This window comes from Abrus precatorius, unplaced genomic scaffold (genome assembly GCF_003935025.1).
Source record: "Abrus precatorius isolate BTA unplaced genomic scaffold, Abrus_2018 Scaffold2, whole genome shotgun sequence".
Classification (NCBI taxonomy): domain Eukaryota; kingdom Viridiplantae; phylum Streptophyta; class Magnoliopsida; order Fabales; family Fabaceae; genus Abrus; species Abrus precatorius.
Genome location: NW_020874362.1, coordinates 32,286,258 through 32,312,205, shown reverse-complemented (window position 1 = coordinate 32,312,205; position 25,948 = coordinate 32,286,258). Strand labels below are relative to the sequence as shown.

The 25,948-nt window shown below is 30.8% G+C and overlaps 4 protein-coding genes across 4 annotated transcripts; 3 read left to right on the top strand and 1 right to left on the bottom strand.

Annotated features, from left to right (window-relative positions):
• Positions 1-5,720: 5,720 nt before the first annotated feature.
• LOC113859848 (protein MAIN-LIKE 2-like) lies at positions 5,721-6,321 on the bottom strand. Its single transcript, XM_027492520.1, has 2 exons — positions 5,904-6,321; positions 5,721-5,782 (listed from the first exon to the last, which is right to left on the bottom strand). Exons 1-2 carry the CDS (start codon positions 6,319-6,321, stop codon positions 5,721-5,723), a joined length of 480 nt encoding a protein of 159 aa, XP_027348321.1.
• Positions 6,322-11,439: 5,118 nt separating this feature from the next.
• On the top strand, positions 11,440-12,728 carry LOC113859213 (probable carboxylesterase 1). The gene has a single exon (XM_027492027.1). The coding sequence runs from the start codon at positions 11,489-11,491 to the stop codon at positions 12,482-12,484; it is 996 nt and encodes a 331-aa protein (XP_027347828.1). The 5' UTR covers positions 11,440-11,488; the 3' UTR covers positions 12,485-12,728.
• Positions 12,729-16,422: 3,694 nt separating this feature from the next.
• LOC113859015 (probable carboxylesterase 12) lies at positions 16,423-17,545 on the top strand. The gene has a single exon (XM_027491831.1). It carries the CDS (start codon positions 16,445-16,447, stop codon positions 17,399-17,401), a length of 957 nt encoding a protein of 318 aa, XP_027347632.1. The 5' UTR covers positions 16,423-16,444; the 3' UTR covers positions 17,402-17,545.
• A 6,359-nt stretch (positions 17,546-23,904) lies between these two features.
• Positions 23,905-25,948, top strand: LOC113858202 (probable carboxylesterase 2). Its single transcript, XM_027490720.1, has one exon. The coding sequence runs from the start codon at positions 23,932-23,934 to the stop codon at positions 25,087-25,089; it is 1,158 nt and encodes a 385-aa protein (XP_027346521.1). The 5' UTR covers positions 23,905-23,931; the 3' UTR covers positions 25,090-25,948.

Below are 25,948 nucleotides of genomic sequence, written 5' to 3'. Positions count from 1 at the left end.
GATATAGTTTTATCAGTATTTGTAAATGTGCCAAGGGAATGGTGGGGGCTGCTATATCAGTAACATTATTTTGATAGATTACGAAACTACCGCACAAAACATGATAGATTAATCAAAACGAGATAGATTTCGAACGTTAGACCTTCTTCTTTTTTCTAGTAATATGCATTCTTATGGTACAAAAGGTAGATTCACCAGGCAAATGAGGAGATTACCATACCATAGTAACCTCGTTTATTTGCCTCCCAAACATGTAAATGATGTCATGTAATACGGCACGTATGTCGGTAAACTTGCTCTGTGTTAAATTTGTTATCAAACAGGATTATATATCGCAAAAAATAGTTGTGGTCTCAAACAAGATAAACTTTTTCTTTTCAGAAAATTTGAAATATTCAGACCCTACTTTCAAGTAAAGACTGAATTGTATGCTTAAAACCTGTGTAAAGAGAAGTTAATAGAAAAGTGTTGACTTCACTTGTCTTGTTCTTCGAGAAGAAACGTATGAGATTAGTTTTTTTCTAGATTCACTTTGTAATAATTTTCTTTGGACCACGTGCCCCCGTCTCTTATCTAAAACAAATAAATAGTATTTAATCTTTTACTTCGTCTAACAATTATATTTTTACTATATATGTGTATTAGTTCTTAAAATTAAACTATATTTTGCAGAGTTACAACATATTTTGACGTATAAAAAACCGTTTGCAGATGTACTTATCAATCGCCTACTCACGAAGTCGATATTTTTGGATTATAATAATAGTAAATGACAAAGCAAAAATTGTAATAATAATAACAACAATCACAATAATAATTTGATAGCTTTATATGAAAAAAGTATTTATTGCCTAAAATTTTTGAAAGGTATAATTAATACTTTTTTTTAATAAAAATATATCATTTTTAGATACTTTAAAATTAATCCTAATATTTTTATTTTGATGAGAGGTAAAATAGAAAGATAAAAAATAAAATATAAATGAATATATATATATATATATATATATATAATTTGGATAAATAAAAATATAAGAAAAAGAGAGATTATTTTGTATTATTTAAAATATTAATTTTTTATAATTTCCATACTGTAGTAAATATAAAATCATTAAAATGAGATCAATTGAAATAATGAAAAAAAAAAGATAGATATTTATAAGCTACACTTAATATACTTTAAAAATTTATAATTAATTAACTATCCACCTTTATACTATAAAGGGACTTCTTATTTTTTAATTAAAGTAATTGTAGGAATTTATTTCGTATTTTTTAAGTTATATGACCTCTTTTATATTGAATATTATTTTTTAAAATTTTTATTTTAAAAATATTTTAATTTAATTTAAATTATTTTTAAATATTAATACTCTTTATTAAATTAAAATTGTATATACTTTTAATAAAATAAAATAAAAGATTATTATAGTATTAGTCAATTTTAATTTGACTTGATTTTAAACTTTAAAATTTGATACATCATAGGTGTTGTGTCTTAATTTTAATATTATTTTTAATCTTTTTATTTGATTTTAATACTCCTAATTTTTAATGTAGTGTTATTTAATATAATAAACTCTTAATAATGAAAATTTTAAATATTCTTTTTAATATTTTTACTCTTATATTGTAAGTCGATATCCTTATTATTGTATTGCACGAAAATGTTTTAATTTTTTTTTTATATTTATTAAGTCACCTAACTTCTTTTATATCAAATATTTAATTTAATTTAATAAATACTATTTCTTGAATTTAGTTATGTAAAGTTGATGATATTTTTAAACTAATGCTTTTTTAATAGTATTAAAATTAATGTTACTTTAAGACTTATCATATCTGTAATGACGTCTTTTAAAATAATTTATTTTAGAATTTTTATCTCAGTTTAAAAAGGTTATCTCTTTTACTTTTTATTGTTTGATACCTTTTTTATAATTTTAAAATATTATTATTTAATACAATGATTTTTTATAAATGATAAAATATTACTGTTCTAAATTCTTTATTTTTAAAATTTATTTAAATTGTAGAAAAACGTGTATGTATTATGCATGAGAATTTTTAACCAAAATAATATATATAAAAAATAAAAATACTGAAATAGACCTGTTCCAAAAATATTTACCAAAGTAGACCGAATTACTGTTTACGTACAGAATTCGACTCTTCGAAAGCCGAATTCTGGTCTTCAAATAAGTGGCGAAAAAGGCGACTTCTGAGAGCGGTTCTGATTTAACCGCTCTCATAAGTGGACTTTGGCGCCACATTTTTGAAGACCAGAACTCGGCTTTCGGGTAGTCGAATTCTGTACGTAAATTGGTCATGATAATATTATTTTGAATAATTTTTTTTTATTTATCTCAATCACCCATTTTAATATTTATTTACCTAACTAATAATATTTATCTCAACATGTTTTTATTTATTTTAATAATATTTATTTATTTAATATATATTAATATAAAAGTTATTAATAAATTAAATAATAAAATTATATTTAATGAAAATAAAATATTAAATTTTTTAAAAATTAATAAATTAGTTTGTAAAATGATATTAATAAAAATAAAAAAATTTGAGTTATGATAATATCTTTGTTTTTTAATTTATTGTATGCAAAATTAATTAAATGAAATCATTAAGATTATTTTTGTTAGATAATATGAAATGAATTTATAGATAAAAAATTAAATAAAAGAAGATAAACAACAACTAAATGAAACTTTCATAATTAAAATAAAATGAAACAGACATGGAAATAGAAAAGAAAATACAAAATACACATTTAATTGGTTAAAAATTAAAAAAGATCTTCTATTGCATTTTTTTTCTCTCCATGATGGTCAATATACTTACTGTCATGCCAATCACGAAGTCTTTCTTCAAGTGTTGGGGGTCGTAGGTCTTTTGTTTCTACAAACAATTCAATCTTTGACCAGTTATGTGTACGTTGAATGCTTGAATGAAGTTCAAATGTTTTTTTCCATCGTGCGATCATCTGTTGCACATCAGAATCATTTTTTATTTCTATGCAATCATAGACGAGTTTTTGGTTGATGACCCGGATCGGTCGTCTATAATTGATTATTGTAATTTGTTTCCTGTCTCCATAATCCAATACCTCACTTACCTCTTGAAACAATTGATTGAAAGTCCAGCTGTGTTGGATGATCATTCTTATTGGGTGAAGACATTTAAACATAAGGCCATAACCATGTGGACAGTTCATGATGGTGGCATGCTGGATAGGTCCCCCAAAATATATTATAGCTTTGCTAGAAGTGATGAATTGAGGGTTTGATGAAGAGCTTGGGGCTGGAGGGTTTAGAAGCGTCATAATTTGTTCTGTTGATCTTTGATAGATGACATAAATTTCAATGATCAAAGAGACTGGAAAATTGGATTTCCAGGAAAGCATCTGCGCCACATGAATATCAGTTAAAATAGAAAAAGCTTCAAATATAACTAAACCCTCACCACTGTGATTTGGTTTCCGATAGTACAAGTTAGTGAACTGGGTGTTATGATCAATGCCTAAAGCATTACAAATTCTTTGTTTCAGCTCCACAAATGTGCACTCATGTGGAATCGTAAATAATTTTGGAGATGAACATTGAAAGCTCACACCTTCGTGATTATGGGTAATCTGGCCATTTGCAAACGTAACAGCTAGATGAGAATTTGTGAAATTGTCGATGTTTGTTATACCGAAGTCCTCCATCTAAAGTTTTGGATGTTAATGTTATATTTTGTAATGAATGTGTGGTGTTTGTTAACTACATGATATGTCTTTTATAGACAATTTGTAAAGTAGGTGCTTGAAAAAAAAAGGATGGTCAGGATCGTTTATAATGTGTTCAATGGTTGAGATTAACTTTGGTAACGTAAAGTCAATGACAATTTGACACACTGACGCGGTGTCATTGATTCCTGACATAAAGTTAATGACACTCTAAAGCACTGACATAAAGCAATTGATTCCTAACACCCTGACGTAAAGTTAATGACAATTTGACGCACTGACGCAGTGTCATAGATTCCTGATGTAAAGTTAATGACACTTTAACGCATGGTCCATCATAATAAACAGTATCCCGAATGAAGAACATGAACACGAATATGACTATTTATAATGGCACATTGAATTCCTCGTCATTCAATGCCATATCACATCTTACGAGTGATTTTGACCTCTCCATGACACAATTCTCTCCTCCCAACCAATAGATAGTGACTAGTCAGTCACGCTCAACATTAGATTCTCTTCTCATTCAAGCCATCTCACATACTTCCAAACGAGTTTTGTCTCATCCCAACCAATAAAGATGCCTTCTGACATTCACGTAAATTAAATTAGTTTTTTTTAAAAGTGACATTATTTAATATTATAATTTTTAATACTTTAATTTTGTTTTAAAATGACATTATTTAATATTATAATTTTTAATATCCTAAACTCTAAAACTTTATGATTATAATTTTAAATAAATTTTATTTGAGAAAAAAATTTATTTTTAAAAAGTAAATAAAATATTAAATTATAAGTTAATTATTTATACTTGAAACAAATATTTTAATATTAACGGTTTCATATTATTAAGGTAACATTGATGAAGACAAAGTGCATTAACAAAGATGATAACAAATTCATAACAACATTAATAATTAACTATCTCCGTAATGGTGGCCAGTTCCACAACGAGGGCGACGTCTGTGACGTGGTGGGTTTCGTCGTTGTGGTTGTTGCTCTGGAATTTCAGGATGAACTTGTGGAGGATTTGGATCATCATGAAGGTGTACTTGTTGGAATGCATTTGATGAATTACCAAGTTCATTAGCAAAATCCGGTTGGTAAAGAGACTGCATGTAAGTTTGTGCTGAAGATGGAGTTGTAAAATCAACTCCAAATAAGTTTGTAAAAAAATCCTCCGATGTTGTTGCAGACGAATGTCTTGTATTAATAATGTTTGCTTCTGGCGTAATGTTCGGAGAAATTGATGCAGTCTCGTGGTACGACGGTGTGGAAGTCGTACCGATTTTAAATGTGTTGGTAGTCCTTAATTGTTGGTCACTCCTCCTTGGATCTTATAGTAGTGGTGGCACAGATAGAAAATAGATGGAATTGGCAATGTACCATTCCATGTATTTTGTGTGTGACACAATGGGCCTTGCATTGGATGACCCGTTATTATCAGCTCACGTCTGTTGTTCCATATCTCGATCCATTGAGCATGTCTTGTAACCCAATTTTCATCCTGTCTTCCTCTCATGTCAATTTTGTGGAGGTCATTCAAATTATTCGGTGGAGAAGGGACTTCTTGGCAGAGACGAAACTGTAATTTGACTCTATCTGTTTGGTGCCATTCAACAATTGCAAAACAAAGGATGGCAGTACATGAAGTCCACAATTGGACATCTCTATATGCTTTCATGGGTATTGATGTTTGCAAGTCTTGATATGGCGCCCATAAAAACTACAAATAAAATTAACTTTGTTACTTAAGATGATGTATAAAAGTTAAGAAAATAAATATGAAGAGTTACCTGATTAGCTTGAATGTGATCAAACATTGATCTGTACCCCACAACATCATTGTGAGGTTTATTTCAAAAGTTGAGTACTCTACCCCCACTCCATCTGCACACGAGAGGGTATGTTGGTAAATTACTAGAAATTGGCGCAATATATGGTATGCGATACCATGCCCAGGACATTAAGAGTGATTAGCAACCACCCATTGTTTTGCTACCAACTTCCGTGGCTCTACACATTTCCCTGTACAACATAGCTAAGCAAGCAGAACCCCAACTATATCGTCTTGTTCTTCTAAGATTAGTTAATAAAGCTAAATACATAAGATGTACTTTGTTGCTTGTTTTGTCAGGCATCAAAACACCTCCAATTAAACCTAGTATGTAAGCCCTACAATGAGTGTGAACTTCTTCTTCAGATGATTCTTCTTGTAATGGCAACATGTTGTCTCTCAGCCACTTCAGTTTTACCATAGAGCCAATTAGTGACTCTCCCTTGACTGGTACGATACCGAGATATTTGTCACACATTTCCTCCCAGTCAAACATTGTTGGAGCAATGACTGGTAAACCATCAACTCTTAGCCCGAGTTGTAGTGCAACATCTTCCAGGGTTATGGTGCACTCCCCTGTTGGAAAATGAAATGTGTGAGTTTCAGGTCTCCACCTCTCGACCAAAGCTGTTATCAATGCGTGATCCACCTTAAGATGCCTTAAGTTTGCAACCCCAGCAAAACCAAATTGTTCAAGTATGGGTACAATTAGAGGACTGGGTTCTGTCATTGAATGACAGAAAGATGAAATCATGTTTTCAGTTTCCTGCAGTTATTCATAAAATAGTAACATTATATGTAGAATATTGATTTACATAATGGTAATGTATAACACTTACCGTTCTTCCAATAAAGGCGGACCTGTGTTCATTTTGCTTCCAAAGCAACATTTTTAGTAATGAGATCAAAGATAAAGAGAAACGAAGAAGCGATGGACGCAAGTTTGAATGAAAACATGTGCCCTTGGATAAACATATTTATAGACAAACTTTGGTATGAGAGAGTAGCCTTAGAATCTTGAGAAGTCACTATCTCTTGGTCTGCGTGACCTGAGAAGTAACTATCTCTTGGTCTGCGTGACTCAGAAGTCACTATTTATTGGTCTGCGTGACTCAGAAGTCACTATTTATTGGTCTGCGTGACCTGAGAAGTCACTATCTCTTGGTCTGCGTGACATGAGAAGTCACTATCTCTTGGTCTGCGTGAGTCAGAAGTCACTATTTATTGGTCTGCGTGACCTGAGAAGTCACTATCTCTTGGTCTGCGTAACTCAGAAGTCACTATCTCTTAGTCTGCGTGACTCAGAAGTCACTATTTATTGGTCTGCGTGACTCAGAAGTCACTATCTCTTGGTCTGCGTGACTCAGAAGTCACTATTTATTGGTCTGCGTGACTCAGAAGTCACTATTTATTGGTCTGCGTGACCTGAGAAGTCACTATCTCTTGGTCTGCGTGACTCAGAAGTCACTATCTCTTGGTCCGCGTGACTTGATAAGTCACTCTCACTCGTAAAACGTGGTGAAGCATTGAATGACTGAGAATCCAATGTTACCATTATAAATAGACATATTCATGTTCATTTTATTCATTCAACCTTCTCAGCTTGTTCCTTGTTCTTGTGAACCTTCTCCTACTAAAAATGTCTTCAATCTATGTCATTGTTTACTCTGATGGTGCCATTAACCAATGTCCTTATGAAGGAGTCACGTTGACCTCATCATCAGCTAAATTGGTACATCTAAAGAGAGGAGTGACTCTACAAAGGCTCAAGAAAATTATCCACACAAAACTCAACCGAGACGAAAATGAAAGGGTGACAACCATACATTTTCGCTACCCAATTAGACTTGGCCCAGGAGTTAGTAACTACACATGTGTTGAGTTAAATGATGATGAAGACGTTGAGGCACTGTTCAACATCCACGATTCAAATCAACTTCAATCAGGTATAGAATTATATGTTACATTTGCTACAAACGAAACACAGCCACCACAACTTTTGCCTTCATCTTCACCTTACCAAACTTACGAAACCATAAATCCACCTTTTCCAACATATGATATGAATTCCGACCTTCAGTCCTACACACAACTTTTAACTGGTCAATTCATGGACCTTAATGAAATACCCTTACAACCATTTGAGCAAACCCAACCCTCTCAGCCTCTTGAAGAAACTCCCATTGAAGAACATGCTGTTGTGGGTCTCCCAAACGAAGTATTTGATCCTTTTAGCGAGGACGAAGATGAAATCTTATCTCAACAGCAGGATGATGAAGAAGACTCCCTCCCACTTCCAAATATTTCACCATCACAACCATTACCATTATACAACCTACCTTCACATTTTTTAGACTTTTCCAGTCAAATACAAGAACATGACTCTGAGTTTGGCCATGTACTTGAATGTGAAATGGTAGTGTATCCACCTGAAACACTATTTGTTGGCCAGCGCTTCCTAACAAAAGAACAAGTGCAAGATGCCATAAATAGATTTCACATTGTCAATCATTGGACTTACAAGGTGAAGATGTCAAGCACAACTAGGCTTGTCGTGGAATCCGTTCACAACGACTGTTCTTGGAGATGTCGCGCAATATTGCGCACCAAAGAGCAACACTGGGAAATAATGAAGCTTGACGGGTGCCATACATGTACTTCCCCACTCATTTCACAGGATCATAACAACTTGGGATCACGAATGATTTCTCATGGGATTCGTGAAATATACAGAGTGATCCATCCACACCCAGCACAACAATCTTAGCCCACATAAAGTCCACAATGGGTTACACAATCAGCTATAGGAAGGGATGGTTAGCGAAACAACATGCCATTGAAAATATCTTCAGAAATTGGGAGGAGTCATACCATAAGTTACCTAGACAGTTGCTTGCAATGCAACTGTATATTCTAGGCTTCATCTGGAAATTGAGTACACAACCAACATACAAGGGTGGCTTGCTTGACGAGGGGAATGTGTTCTTCAAGAGGTTATTTTGGACCTTCAAGCCATGCATTGATGGTTTTTCCTTCTGCAAACCAATTGTTCAAGTGGATGGAACATTTTTGTATGGCAAATACAAAGGAACTTTATTAGTGGCAGTTGCGCAAGACGGCCGCAACAACATAATCCTCATTACCTTTACTGTGGTAGAAGGTGAAACTAGCGATGCATGGTTCTTTTTTTTGAAAAACTTAAGGAGGTATGTAAGTCCGCAAGAGGGGTTGTGCCTCATTTCGGATCGTCACGAGGCCATAAGAAGTGCATACTCCAAAAATAGAAGTGGTTGGACGGAAAACAATTCTGTCCATGTCTATTGCATTAGACATATTGCACAAAACTTCATGCGACGATTCAAAAACGCTGCACTGAAGAAAGATGTCATCAATATGGGTAATTTTAATTTTTTACGTACTTTATATTCTTATTAATATTTTATACAATTGCTTAGCTAGTTATATTAATTTTTTTTGTAATCTTGTTTCCAGCATATGGGATGACTGAACCGAGATTCTTTTACTATTACAACATAGTAAAAGATAATAATCCTGAAGCTGCACAATGGTTGGACAACATCCCAAGGGAAAAATGGACACTGGCATGGGACAATGGACGACGTTGGGGACACATGACAACAAACCTAGCAGAGTCAATCAATTCGGTCTTGAAGAAAACCAGAAACTTGCCAATTTGCTCCATGGTCCTGGCAACATACACCCGTTGCAATAAGTTCTTCATTGACAGAGGCAGAGAAGTAAATGCAATGATTAATGCTGGACATATGTACTCGGAGGTTGCAACTAAAGCAATTCAAGATGCACAGTCAAACGCAAACACTCATAGAGTCATCACCTTTGACAGAACAAGCACTAGATTTTTAGTCGAAGAAATGCAACATCCGACAGAAATTCGACCCGTAGGAAGATTTACAGTACGGTTTAGATGAAATGTGGTGTGATTGTGGCAAGTTTCAAAAAGTTCACATCCCATGCTCGCATGTACTTGCTTCATGCTTATACGCACACCACAACTTTGACATATACATATCTCCCGTGTATACCTTACAACAAGTTTCTAAGGTATACGAAGGTCAGTTTGGAGAACTCAGACATGAAGACTATTGGCCAACTTACACGGGCCCAACTTTGTGTCCAAATCCAGAACTGAAAAGAACTTCAAAAGGTCGACCCAAGTCTAGTAGGATAAGGACAGAGATGGACATTAGAGAACAACAAAGTCGGCAAAAAAATTGTTCTTATTGTCACACGCCTGATCACACAAGGAAGACATGTCCAAACATTACTCAAGTTTCTACTTCCCGTCATTGATTTATGTTGTTGTTATTACTTTAAAATTTTCTTCATGTAATTTTTAATTTTATGAATGTCATTGCAACTTCTAAATTTTAGTATTAGTAATTTAGATTAAATATATTATTATATATATATATATATATATATATATCTAGATAATATTATTTAATAATGTTTATTAATATTAATAAAATATTTTTTAAATAAATAATTATGTATAAATTTTAATAAAGATTAATATCTCAAATTAAATAAATAATCTTATTATTATTTAATACTTTTATTTATTTTATAAAAATATAAAATTAAATAAATTATTATTGTAATTTTTATCAAATACAAATTTAAAATTATTCAATTATTATTATAATTTTTATTTTTTTACTATTATTTATGTAAAAATCTCACCAAATTCCATACATAATTTACATTTTTGTTTTTATATATAATAAAAAAATATTATCTAATATTTATGTTTATATAATAATTATATATTGTCAAATTTAATAATAAAAATAGTTTTAAATAATAAAATAAAATTTATTATTTGAATTATATTTTTATTTTTATATTGTGTGAAAATAAATATTTATATTATGTTAATTAATACTTGAGGAATCTTGCTACATTATATTGAGAGATGGAACTCACTTCCTAACAGGGAACTCCTATTGAGAATGAAGATAGAAGATAGGGTGTTAACGGATAAGTGAATAAGTGGATGAAGGGAGCGAAGTTACGAAGCTTCTGAAAGCGGTTCAAAACGAACCGCTCTCGAAATTTGAATACTGAGAGCGGTTGGTTTTGAACCGCTCTCCAAATCCTCCACATTAGCCCAACGTGTACGACTTTGGAGAGCGGTTCAATTTGAAGCGCTCTTAAAATTAGACTTAAGAGAGCGGTTCAAAATGGACCGCTCTTAGATTTCGACTTTGGAGAGCAGTTCGTTACTAACCGCTCTCAGAAGTCGATTTTTTCAATCAAAATCTGTCACACAGATTAACATAATATAAATATATAAACATAAATATTATATTATTGTAATTTTTTTAAATAATATTAAATAAACAAAAATATAATTTCAAAATATAATATTAATACCGTTTTACAAAAATTAAAATTATATTAAATAATATGATAACAAAAATAAAAATATTATTTATTATCATAATTATGTAAAAAAAATTAATAAACATGTAAAATAAATATTATTTTTATTTTTATTTATTTTCACATAATAGAATATAAATATATAAATATAATTTAAATAATTAAATTTATTTATTTATATACAAATATTTAAAAAATTGAAAAACAATCAAAATTCAACTTTCAGAATTCGGTGGCCCAGGGACCGAATTCTGGCTACCCAATTACTGCTACAGTAATTGAGTCTAATTCTGTAAATTTTGTGAGCACCGGTCCATTCAGGTTATTTTATTTTATTTTTATATTATATTAGTAAAAACTTCTTATGCATGACATGTCGCTATTATTTGAAAAAGAAAAAGGTTAAGATTTATTTATAATATTTTGTCCCGAAAGTTAAGATTGAAACTCGGTTGGCACATGGAAGAAGAATGGTAGAAAATTGGCACCCGTCATCCTCTTCATACACAACACACCCTCACTTCCACACTTCACTTCCTACCGCAACAAAAATGGCCGCAAAAGAAAATGAGATAGCCCACCAGTTTCGTTTTTTCCGTGTTTACAATGACGGCAAACTGGAGATGTTCGGACCCATCATCCCCTCCGAAAAGGTTTCTCCTTCCGACGATTCCACCACCGGTGTCCGCTCCAAAGACACCATCATCTCCACCGACCCACCCGTTTCAGTTCGGATATTTTTGCCCCGAATAACCGACCCAATCCGAAAAATCCCCCTCCTCCTTTACATCCACGGTGGTGGGTTCTGCATGCAATCTGCCTTCTCCTCCACGTACCATAACCTTGTCGCCACCATCGTTTCCGAAGCCAACGTCATCGCCGTCTCCGTGGAATACGGGTTGTTTCCGACCCGACCCATTCCGGCTTGCTACGAGGACTCATGGGCTGCACTCCAGTGGGTCGCGTCGCACGCTGGAGGAAGTGGACCCGAGCCTTGGCTGAACAAATACGCCGATCTGCAGCGGGTTTTTATCTCCGGCGACAGCGCCGGTGGCAACATTACCCACACTTTGGTAAGTCGAGTAGGGAAGCTTGGGTTACCGGGTGTTAAGGTTGTCGGGGCTATTTTGGTCCATCCATACTTCGCGGGTGTGAAGGAGGATGATGAGACGTGGATGTACATGTGTCCAGAAAACGAGGGGTTGCATGATCCTAGGATGAAACCGGCCGCAGAGGATCTGGCTAGGCTTGGGTGCGAGAGGGTGTTGGTGTTCGCTGCTGAGAAGGACCATTTGTTTGATTCTGGAAAGAAGTACTTTGAGGAGCTTAAGAAGAGTGGATGGGGTGGGAGTGTTGAGCTTGTTGTGAATTGGGGTTTGGAGCATTGCTTTCATGTTAGAAACCTTGAACATGATAAGGCTCAGGAATTGTTGCATAAGGTCGCTTCTTTCATCCAACAAGACTAGATTTGCCAATGGACCCAAGGATCTAGCTTCTATGATTTTGCTATGCTTTGTAATTTTTTTTACCAAGTTATATTTTGTAATTTTAATTTGGCATGCTTGTATGATGTGTGATTCTCTGTTCCTTGGGCCTCTGCGTGAGATGAAACTCAGTAAAGGATATAAATGGTGAAAATAAATTTGGAAACTGAAGTTTTTGGCAATGTAATTGAATTTTAATCACTTGCTTGTTAATATATAACTTGTATGACTTATTGTCCACTCTTATCATGAATTTTAAATCTTAAATAAAAGACTATTTTCAGATTCTCATACAACCTTGTATTTAAATAGTGACGTTTTAGATTTTTTAAGTAATTTCCTGAAATTTAAATTTCATTTTTTGAAAACCTAACTGTGATGTTAATTACCTTTAAATCCTCATACCATTGTTACTTTTAATATTAGCTACTCATTAATTTAATTTTTATTCAATTGTTAATTATTGTCAAAATAATTCTCTTAATTTAAATTATTGCCAAACTATAAATTATTGATTACTAAAAATCAAACTTAATTGGATTTTGTTTTAATATAATTGATTATGATAGATTAATACACAAATTGTATATAATTAGTAAGTAATGAAACTATTTTAACTTATTAGTAACTCTCAGTTTTGTTTCTAAACATGCAACCACGTTAAATATTCAAAAAAGTAAATTTTTATGCTTATAGTGATCATATCTCTATCTAGCATAATTGCTTCCTATAAAAAAAAGGTTTCTTTCAACTAATTTCATCATTGTTTATTTTTAACATTATGTTGGTTTTATATAATTCATTTATGTTCTATAAATATTGTTTCTAATCATTCTTTTTAATTTATCCTCACTTTGAACTAAATTGAAATTGTTAATTTTCTCTTCTAGTTAACATCAATTGTGTTTATGAAATTTCAAAAATAAATGGGAATAAGCTTTAATTTATCCAATGAAATTTATCTTTAATAATAAATAGTTTAAATATATATATATATATATATTTATTTATTTATAGGATAGAATTTTCTTGTAAGTCTAAAAATTTTTACACTGAACTTTTTATTTAACTTACATATAATGAGTTATTAATTTATTACTTCACTTAGATATAAGTTAAATATCATTTCTAAAAGCAAATTCTTATATGCACCAAAAGTGATTTTTTGTTATTTATTCTTGCTATTTTAGCATAAGATGTGAGAACTTAATAGAAATATGCTTTTATTTTTTCTAGATAAGTACAACTTTAATTTTCTGAGGACAATGACTATGCTTCCTCAATAAACTGCTTATTGTTGCACTTTATCTTATTTAGTTTATTAGTATTTAAATAAAATTTCTTTGAATCATTAACTATTTCTTCAATTTTTTGTCAACTCGTTAGTTTATTTGAATTGTATGTTCTTTTAAATCATCTTACACACAATATTTATATTGAAATTATTAAAATAAATTTCTTCAAAATAATGTTCATTTATTTAATATTAAAATAATTTTAATTATCAAAGTTTTTGAGCAATTTTTTTAATTATTTAAGAATATTAAATTAAGATTTTAAAGTAAATAAATAAGAATATATTATGTAAATATTTTTAATTTAATAAATTTTATAAATTTAAAAAATAAATAATATAATTATTAATGATAAAAATTTTATTTAATAAATTGAGATTTAAAATAATATTGAAATGAAAAATAAATACATAATATAGACAGATTATTTCTTATAATAAAAAATTAAAAATATTTTCTTTTAAGAATACTCTTAAAAATATTTTTATTTAAAATTCTTCTAAAATACTTTTGTTCAGGAATTGATGCTGACAAGTTATATACAGAGGTTGATGTTTTTAAAGAAAAATAAGTGAAAATATATCAGAATAATATCAAAGGTATATTTATTTGGGATTAATTTTGAAAAAATTATTTACTTATATATAAAATATCTATCATGTAACTGATAAAATCATAATTATTCTTTTAGAATAAAATCAACTAAACATGTACTGGGTGTTCAATTAATAATCTCTCTCAATGTTATCTCTTTTCAAAATAATTTCTTAATGATTAAGACCATTTTATGATTGTTATAATTTTTTATAAATTTACCTTAAAATAAATACTTTAAAATACATCTAAACTCTTATCAGTGTATTTAAATTATTTATTATATAAAATTATTTGAAATAATTCAGTTAAGGAAGGACGAATTTAACGAGACAAATACGCATTTTATATAACTAGTAATCGAAAGGAGTATATTCCCTCAAGTCAAATTGATCCCATTCCATATTATTTTACCTACACAATTATTATTAAAAAATCATATATTAATGGCTTAATATTAAATTTACTTTCATTAGTATTTTTTATTTATTAATAAATAAATCATTAATATAATTTTATAAATTTATATTAATAATGTAACACATTATTAACAAATAATTTTATAAATATTAAAAATTAGAATATATTATCAACACATAATTTTATTGATACAATATACAACATTGTGGATGTGCAATATGTATTTATTTATTAAATCAAAGTTATATAGATGAAAAAATTATAATATTAACATGTATATTTTTTTCTAAAGTATGTGATACGTTTTTTAAGTAAAATTTGTCAAATAATGCGAAAACAAAAAATAACATTACCATAATCCTTTTCAAATAATTGATTGAAGGCATGCTACTGATAAAAGGTATTATACTCAAAATGAGATATAGAATATAAGCCAATTAGAAATTTTATGTATTAAAAACTTAATGAATGTAAGTAGCTTATTAAATATTTATAATTTTTTCACATTCTTAAAAAAAAAACAATGAATACGTATAGTCCTATTTTTGAAACAATACATTAATTCTAGCAAAAATGTGGTAGTATCCTATAATATAAAAAGCGGTTAATACTAAACTATTCGTAGTTTGGGACATTCAAATTTATGGAATGCAATTTTAAAAGAGTATTTGCTACAGTAATAAAAGGTATTTTATATTTTTTTAGTTTAAAGTTATAATTCCTCTAATATTTTAAAAATTATAAAGTATTATCAATTTTTTAAATTAAATTATTAATTCTACTATTTATTAATATAAGATTAACAGTAACCATTGTTATATATGTAATAGAGGATATCAAATTCTCTTAACTACAAGAGATATAGTAGATTTTATTTTCTACTGAAATGAGAAAAAAAGTTAAAGAATCAAATTAATATAAAATTATGAATTAAAAGATTAATTTATTCATTTAATCTAAAAAATATTATCAAATGTTTTCTGTAGTATATTACTTCAAAAATATTTATTATTATTATTATTATTAAATTTAGAAATATAAGTTCAATTTTTAATTTAATAATTTTATCCTTATTTATTTTATCAGTAAATTCTAACCTTAATTAAATGTATATCTTACAAAATATATTTCGAACATTCTTCTAGAAAAACAACAATAAATTTCTTACCCACTCTGTATATAGACGGTAGAAGTAAGTAGTCTGCGCACCAACCAAAGCTTGCCACGATTATTTTTCTATATTTTATTTTATTCATTTCATTTTAGAAAATAGTAACAACATTTTATGATAATTTATAAATTTATTCCTTAATTAAATTCTTAAAACACCAATTAATAGCTTTTTTCATTATATCGTCTATTTTATTTCAATTTCCCTGTCCATGTGTCATTATCATTGCTTTTTTTTTTCTTTTCTTTGAAAGCTACACTCATCTAACTATACATTTAAATATACCTTTTTATATTAATTTATTTAAAAAAATCTAATGAACTCGTGATCATAAATTGTTTTTCAAAATTAATTATTTTTTAGTGAATTCCTATTATTGGTCTGTATCATAATTTGTTTGGATATATAAATGAGTATTCTTCATCGCTAAGGAGGAGAAATCCATCTCATTTCTTCAGCATAATGGATTCAAGCTCTGGCGAGGTAGCCTTAGATTTCTCACCCCTTCTCAAAATCTACAAAGATGGTCACGTGGAGAGGCTTATGGGAAGCGACGTCGTTCCTGCATCTTACGATCCCACAACCAACGTGGATTCCAAAGACGTCGTGATCTCAGAAGAGCAAGACATATCCGCCAGAATCTTCATTCCCAAACTCAACGACAACCCAAACCAAAAGCTCCCTCTCCTCGTTTACTTCCACGGTGGCGGCTTCTGCATTGAAACCCCTTCCTCACCCCCTTACCACAATTTCCTCAACTCCCTCGTTTACAAGGCCCAAATCATTGCTGTCTCTGTTCATTACCGAAGAGCCCCAGAGCACCCTGTTCCGGTCGCTTACGATGATTCATGGGCCGCGATCCAATGGGCCGCTTCCCATGTTAACGGAAACGGGCCTGAAGAGTGGCTCAATCGCCACGCTGATTTTGGGAAAACGTTCTTCGCTGGAGACAGTGCTGGTGCAAACATCAGTCACCACATGGGTATTCGGGTCGGGACCCATGGGCTTCCGGGCGTCCACCTCGAAGGGATTGCTCTGGTGCATACTTACTTCTGGGGCGTGGAACGGATTGGATCTGAGGCCCAAAAGCCGGAACATCTGGGCATGGTGGATAAGTTATGGCTCTTTTCATGCCCTAATTCGAGTGGATCCGACGACCCGTTGATCAACCCGGCTAAGGATCCGAATCTGGGGAAGCTGGCTTGCAAGAGAGTGCTGCTTTGTGTGGCTGAGAATGATTTGTTGAAGGATAGAGGTTGGTATTACAAGGAGTTGGTTGAGAAGAGTGGGTGGCAGGGTGTTGTGGAGGAAGTCATGGAGGCAAAAGGAGAAGGCCACGTGTTTCATTTGTTCAACCCAACTTGTGAAAACGCCGTCGCTTTGCTCAATCGGATCGCTTCCTTCATCAATCAACCATAGTTAAGTACGCAAAACTTAGAATGAATAATCCAAGTTTAACCTTGGAATTTCCAGTCAAACTTCTAAACATCATTGGTTTACTTGCAGCTATGAGAATCTGGACTTTCTGTTTGTTTTATATGGTGGGTATTATATTGTTGATTATTTCTTGCATCCATCCTTGTGAATATTTTGGTCGAAAACTTCAAAGTAGGAATTATATTTTTACACTTATTTTCTCTTATTATATTATTTATTTACTCTTCTACTTAAATCATACTCTAAAGTGAGGTGTGAGTGAATAAATAATTTTTTAAAACTTAATATACATAAAAATAATAATTTCTTTGTTAAAATCATTATACCTTTATTGTAATTTTTTATTTATTACTTAATGAGTATGCGCTTCTGTGAAATTTGCTTTGGATTTCCAGCCTAATTTACGATAGCAGAAATCAACCAAAGGAGGGTCAATAATATCACTTTTTCTTAAAAGAAAATACAAAGCATCAGTAACATTTTCGTAATCACTGCAATAGTCCGGATAATTTTGCATTCTAAGTTCACTTAGGATAAATTATCATTATTACTCTGTCGTAAATTAATAAAATAAAATAAAAATTTATATTTTATTTGTTTAACTAATTTATAATAATAAAGCTAAATTATTTAATTGTTTTTACTCAATTTCTTTATTTTCATCGCCTTGTAAATATCTTTTGAGAGTAGCGAATTCTCTCAAAAGTCAAATTATCCGTTGGTCGTTTGTATTTAGTTTTGTTTTTAACGTTAGATACGAGTTTGATTATTGCGGGGTGTCTTCCCTTGCGTTGGGACTTGGGATAAGTATTTTCGTCAAGTGCTTACTGGTTTACCTCAACTTTTAATGTTAAGTTTAAGCATTTACATATAATTTTTTTTATGTATTGTATTAAAATTATAAAAATATAATAAATATTTTTTTAATAAAATTTTATTATTATTAGCTGTTTATTTTTAGTTCTTAAAAGTTGATATTAACAAAACACATAAATTATTTTTTTTAATTTTTTAAAGGAAATAATTATTAATATATTTTTATTTTAACTTTTTAAAATAAAAAAATTATTATAAAATTTGTACTATCAAAGTATTAATTCCTTACTTATATAATTTCTCTAATTATTTTTATAAAAACATTTAATTAATTATTTTTCATCCATTATTTAAGTTTTCACTAACTATATTTATTGAAGGTAAATGAGAACAAAAACACTTCAAAAAATCTATACGAAGTTTTATAAAAAAGACTACTAATTTATTTTAGAAAGTGTCTTATAAAAATAAATAAATAAATAAATACATTCATTCTTTTATAAAATATTAACTTAACTATTTAATATTATGAATATTTTTTTAAATATAATATTAATTTATAGTATATAATTATTTATTATTATTTTAATTAATTTTTATAACAAATTCAATGCAATAATTCTTTTTATATGAAGATTTGTACTATTAATTTCACTATAAAATTTATTGAAACATGTTAAAATATTTTAACAAAATGTATAAAGAATGTAAAATAAATTAAAAAGTTATGAAAGATATAAAATTTTTAAAACGCTTCTTGTATATAAGTTAAATTCAAATCTTATCCATGTTAAATTTAAGAGAAGTAAGCTAAAAAAATCTTATAAGAAAAAGTTGAAATCCAGCCATTAAATTTAACTTATAACAAAATACAGTTAATTATACATTCTTACTTTCTTTTCTATAAATATTTATTAAAAAAATTTAAACTTAAGCTAAATAAAATTAGCTCATAAGAAATTACTTCCTCTCCTTTAAAACATACAAATTAACAAGCAAAATTTGTATACAAAACTAATTTATTATTTCTTTTTTTTATTAGTTTTACTTTCAAATTTATTAACTCACTTGCTTTCTTGAATTGATGTTGGTTGTAGTAAAAGAGAAATGATATGTTTATTAATTATTTGGGTGAGTATAATATAATTTTTGTGTTTTAGATGAGAGAAAAGTCATAGATTCTATTATTCTGAAGTCTTGAAAATGATTATCACTTGTTAGTTGATTGATATTTAAATCCATGAAATTGTATCTGTATTAATTATGTATAAGTATATTTTTGCTTTTTATTTTTTTAAGTAAATATTAAATTTTTTCTCTATGTATATAGATTTTGAGTTGCCCTTAAACTCTCTAATAATATATGTTTTGTCTATAAAAAAAAATAATCCAAACAATTCAAGCACTCTATTTAAAGTTTTTTTTCCATTTGATTGAATAAAAATGTTAGTAATATTTTTTCTAACACATATTTATTATTAACGAAAATTTATTAAAAAATTATAAATATAAACAATATTAATTTAGGAGAAAAAAATTTCACATAATTTTATTGTTTTTAACAAATATTAATCAATAATAACGTGTTTGTTGGCTTTTTCTCTTCCATCCAATACAAGGTAGTAATTCTATTAAACAAATAATGCATTTGCATTTAAGGCTTTTTTTGGGGGGGGTGAAAAATGGTGTACTAAAAACATCGACCATTGTGGACCTAAGAGAAAAAGAAAAAGAAAAAGCATTAATTGATAATATTAGTAGCTATGTCAACGGAAACTAGCACATCCGAGTTCTATTAGTTAGCAATTGGACTTTTCTTGAAGATGGTGGAATCAAACTTTACATTATAATTTAATTTTATTAACTAATTTAGAACTCTGCGTTCCTCTTTTAAGATCTTCCCAAACTCTTCCCGCATCCGCATGTAAGGTAGGCTATCAAACTAGTGATCTGATAAAAAGAAAAGAAGAAGGTTGATTTATGCTTTTCACAACCAAAACACAAAGCTTAACTTCCTCAATTCAAAGAAGTTAGAAAACCATTAAGATTAAAAATTGAAGTTATGCCAAACCAATGTGCTATATAATCATACTTAAAATTTGTCTCTCTTCAAATTGTATAGAGCTACATGAAAGCCCAAAAAAGAAAAAGAAAAACAAAGGAAGCGTGTAATGACCGACTATTATTCCCATAGGAACAAACATAACTTAAATATAATGGCAAATAGTATAACAAACCAAATATTGCTGGAAAACAACATTAAGTTCAATCCAATTGTATGATTAAAAGGTATCGCTGTTCCAAAAATAGAAAATAAAAAAGATGGATCTAATACTACTCATACATTAGTATGATAGTGAACAAATTTTTTTTTTCATTGGGTATCCTTTGTTCCAGAAGGATTAGCTTTGGACTAAGGGCTTCTATATGGTACGAGATGAGAATACAGTAAACTCAACCTGATTTTTGTCATTGCCCATCTTTATATTTACTTTTAAATTATTTGTAGCCAAAAACATAAAATTAGTTGATTCGTCAGCGTAGCTCTTGATATTTTGAAGATCATCGTGGATTATATACATGCGTCCTTATTTCCAATAATGATCTCACATTGTTTAAAATTTGCCTTAGGATTATTAATTCCAAGTATTGATAATGCTAAGTAAAATTAATATAACTTTTTTTTTCAAACTTAATTTGATTAAACAAGTTGGATCTGCCTTAAATTAGAATTTAAATTCTCTCTATTTTACGTGAGAATTAAACATCTAATTTTATTTAAGCTAATTTACATAAAAACAAAAATTAGCTCCTTTCAGGAAAAATGGTGACATGCCCCTTCTCTCAAACGAATAAATTATCAAAACAAATGAATAATTTTGACACATACCCATTGATCACCCAGACCATAAAAACACGTTTAAGTGATGGCCATGTGAGTATACTCCAGGTACCATTTATATATATGCATAATTATTCGTTTAAGTTAACGGGTATGTCTCAAAATTGTGTTTTTTGTGATGAATTTTTGTTGCAGCTTAAGCTTGCCTTTGGACTAGACAAGGAAATAGTTCAGGTCTCACTCTAAATATATCAAACTTATAGTATAATTATTATAATTATTAGATCTAAATCTGACCTGTTATTTATTAAAAAATTTATTTTTGTCTTATTCTGATTTGTTTGAGTGGCCTAAACTGACATAAAGTCTGTTGATAAAGCTTGATGAAAAAAAAAATCTCTTAATAGACTATTATGTTTAGGCCAGCAAACATTTAATAAATAGGTCTTTAAATATTAATTTTAAAAAAATAATATTATATATATATATATATATATATATATATATATATATATCAGCCTATGAAGCTTAATAAATTTTTTAAGCATTTTAGATTTGGTCTATTTACTTAAACAGGCCTTATAAAAAGCTTTATTGTTATTTATTTATTTAAGTAAACATCACCTAAACACTAAACATAAAAATATGATATTTTCAAGATGTTTTAGTTACAATATGTAATTTTCTTTTTCTTTTTTCACTTTGATAGACATATTTACATTTATAAATAGGCTGATGATGCTTGGATGTGGTTTTTGGATTTTCTAAGTGCCAGTGGCTTGTCAAAAATGACAATAACCGTCCATATTCATTCTCATTGATTTTCATTCCATTATGAAAGCGAGAGAAAAGGAAACAATTTTTTTATTTTAAATAAATATATTTAATATTAATATTTTTTAAAAATAAATTATGTATTATTATAATAAAATAATATAAATTTGTTTAAATTTAATTTTTTTCCTTTCAAAATATCATTTTACAAACACACCCTTAGACGCTTTTAGAGTAACTTTAAAAATTCCGAATATTTTAAATAAACATAAATTCAGATATGTGTAGCATAAAATTGGTAAGTTTGTTTAATGGCAAAGCAAGAGAGTCTTGTAATTTCAAAACTTTAATTTAGCAACCAATGTTATTTGTTCTACGACCACTATTTTTGAAAAATTATTAATTATATAATATATTTGTACAATCCCTTTTACGAATTCGAAAAATATAAAAAAAAAGAGAAAAAACAATAAAATAAATAATATAATAGAAAAAAAATTTATCTTTAGTTCGTATGACCCTAAAAGTACCGTTCTCACATTTTTTTTTCTTTTTAAAATTTGATAATTAGACCTGTTGATCTTTCTTGTGAGCTGTTCAGTCTTGACCCATATGTCCTAGTGTTAAGACTAAATTATAAGTGAGTTGTATTTTAACTTACTTGTTTAAACAATAGTTCTGGTCAAATATCACACGATCCGGTCAAATTAACCTCACTTCAACCTAAATTTGGAATGACAAAATGATGTTATTTCACACAAGTTTTAAGAATTAATTTACTTATTTTCATCCTCTACCCACGATGATCCTAGCCACACCTCCGGTTTCTCTTCTTCCACTATTCTATCCCCTACATCACCACTTGCCCCAAAGCCTCTACGATGTCCTAAACCTCCACTTATTCCTCCACTATTACCACCTCCTCCTCCACTGCCAACACCACCACCACCATCTACCCTAAAGTCTTTATTATGTCTTGAATCTCCGATGTTCCCTTCTCTACCCCAACACCAAAACATCACTCTTCGTTACACATCACTTTAGTGCGTCTCCTCAGCTTTTTCGCATAGGGGTTACCAGTGTTAGCTAAGGCTGAGAAATTGACGGAGACACGGTTCTTGTTAACGATTTTCATTCCTCTGTAACACTCCTCCTCCAAATGAACCTTTACTTTAGGCTTGTTTTATCTCCTTTAATTCCTCTCCGTACCACCAAATCTCTCAGTGTTGGGTCCAGTCTCTACTGAGGAATGCAAAACTCCACTTGGTCGAACTTGGGATCCTCTCCTCCCTGATGAGTTGCTTCAAGTAATTGATGATGACGTAATTTTTGGCATTTTCAAGGTTATGAGCAGGGATGAGAAAGGACTTGGGGACAAGAAGTCTGACGAGGCGATAACGACGAAGGGTAGAGGAGGAGACTTGAGAGTCCTCTGAAGGAAGAGTGTGAAGAACAAAGAGCAAAGAAATGTTGGTAGAGAGGGGAGGAGAGGGAACACACTAGCGGAGACGATGGGTTTATGATGAAGGCGACTAAGAATGTTGTAGTAGAAAGAGGAAGAAACAACATCATTTTAGGATAAAAGGGAGATAAAATGATATTGTTTTGACAGCTCTATTACAAAAATTGTAAGTTAAACTAAAATATTTTACTTTCTGACAAAATTAAAGATTAATAAGTCCATTTTAAAATCTTAAAAATTAATTTACTCAATACTATCGAAAATTAATCTAGGAGTTTCCTCGTACATTATTAGTATAAATTCATAATATCTATACTAAAATTGTATCTTTTTGTTAGAAAATAATAATAATAAAAATTAACATAACAATTAAAAAAAAACGTGAAGTAATGAACTTAGTGCATGAATGAGAGATGAATGACAATCCCTGTTGCCCAACAAAAATCAGTTGAGTTTATACTAGAATATAGTCAAAGTATAAATGATAAATAATAGAAAAATCCAAACCCAAAAGCCTCTTGAAAGTTGGAAAAGTTACCGTGCACGTAGGGGGGTCTGGTCGTTTATATAAACGTGTTAGGGAAGAAAAAGAAACGAGTGGAAGTGTGGAACGAGGAGATGATAAGGGGCTCAAGCTTGAGTGGACGCCAACCACTGAAATATCTTAATGTGCCAACAAAAGCAAACTTCCCATTCATGAATCTGATTTCCCATTCCTTCCCTCTCTCCCTTCCCATAAAACCATATAACGCTCTTTTCCCAATTCCCTCTCTCAAACTTGCAAAACCTTTACAATCCACACCACCGTTATCTACCATGGACTCAAACTCTACAGACACTGAAGTAGCCTACGACCTCTCCCCTGTCCTTAAAGTCTACAAAAACGGTAGCATAGAAAGGCTAGCTGGCGTCGAGGTTGTTCCTCCGTGTCTTGATCCAACAACCAATGTTGAGTCTAAAGACGTTGTAATCTCCGAAAAAGATGGCATATCTGCGAGGCTTTTCATTCCCAAAACCACTTATCCCCCTACCCGAAAGCTCCCTATTCTTTTTTATATACACGGTGGTGCCTTCTGCATCGAAACCCCGTTTTCTCCGAACTATCACAACCTCCTTAACAAGGTTGTTTCACAAGCTAATGTAATTGGTGTCTCTGTTCACTACAGGAGGGCACCGGAACACCCGGTTCCCATTGCCCATGAAGATTCATGGGTTGCACTGAAATGGGTCGCTTCGCACGTGGGTGGAAATGGCCCTGATGAATGGCTCAACAACTATGCTGATCTCGAAAAAGTGTTCTTTGCCGGTGACAGTGCTGGTGCCAACATTGCACACTATTTGGGTATTCGGGTTGGGACTGAAGGATTGCCTGGTGTGAAGATTGAAGGGATTGCCTTGGTGCATCCCTATTTTTGGGGTGCGGAACCAATTGGGTGTGAGTTGAATAGGGCTGAACTAGGGGCGAAGATACATGAATTGTGGCGTTTTGCGTGCCCATCCACGACTGGATCCGACGACCCGATAATCAACCCGGGAAAGGATCCGAAACTGGGGAGCCTCGCTTGTGGGAAAGTGCTTGTTTGTGTTGCTGAGAAGGATTTGGTGAAGGACAGGGGTTGGTACTACAAGGAGTTACTTGAGAAGAGTGGGTGGTGTGGAGTTGTGGAGGTGGAGGAGATGAAGGATGAGGACCACGTGTTTCATATGTTCAAACCAGACTGTGACAATGCTCGGGTTTTGCTCAGCCAAGTTATTTCCTTTATCAAACAGGATTGAACATTATTATGTTTCCTTCTCAAATAAAAGCTATTTTTTACAAGCTTTCTTGTCTATAGCGTTTACTGTTTACCCATCCAGATGTTGGGTGTGTGTGTGTCTGTGTCAGAAGTATTGATTCTTATTCGGTGTTACTTTATATTTGGTTACAAATTAGAAAGTAAGTAAACTGATCGCAGAAGTTACAATTAGTGATGCGTAAAAGAACCTGAATTTATGTGCATTCTAATGAAGAAAAATATGTTATTGCTTGGCAAGATTTTATTTTATTTTCAATCAGGACAGTTGATTCATTCGGGTATGGTGACAAAGATTAATGAAGTCATGGAACATGAAAGCAAAGATAGAAATAAGCACAAAGAAAAGCTGAATGCTTTTGGAGTGGGCACGTGTGGTGTGGCACGTTTCAGTCTGAACTTGTGGGCATTTTGCTAGAACAGGGGAATGCAACAAATGAGATTCTAGTGCTTTTTAGTTTTGGTCCACATGATTTTAGATACTTTTTGTGGTCCAACAGGATTGTAGATACTTGTATAATCATATGGCTCACCTCACTGGAAAATTAGGGCCGCTTCCACTGTTCCAAAAATAAAGGGCCCATATCAGTGTCCTCTTGTATACGCGGGTCTTCCATTATTGTTCTCATTTGAATTCAATGTCATGATTAGTCTTTTCATCGAACAAAGGGAACAGTAGTCTCTATTTGAGAATGCTTCAACGTTAATTTTCACGGATTTGTCCTTATTTTTCTCCCCAGTTGAAAATCTTCTCACTAACCTTGCGTGTTGTGTTTGTTCAAGGAAGAGGAAAAAAGATTCCAAAATTTTTAATTCTTTTAATTTGGTTTATTTATGACTTT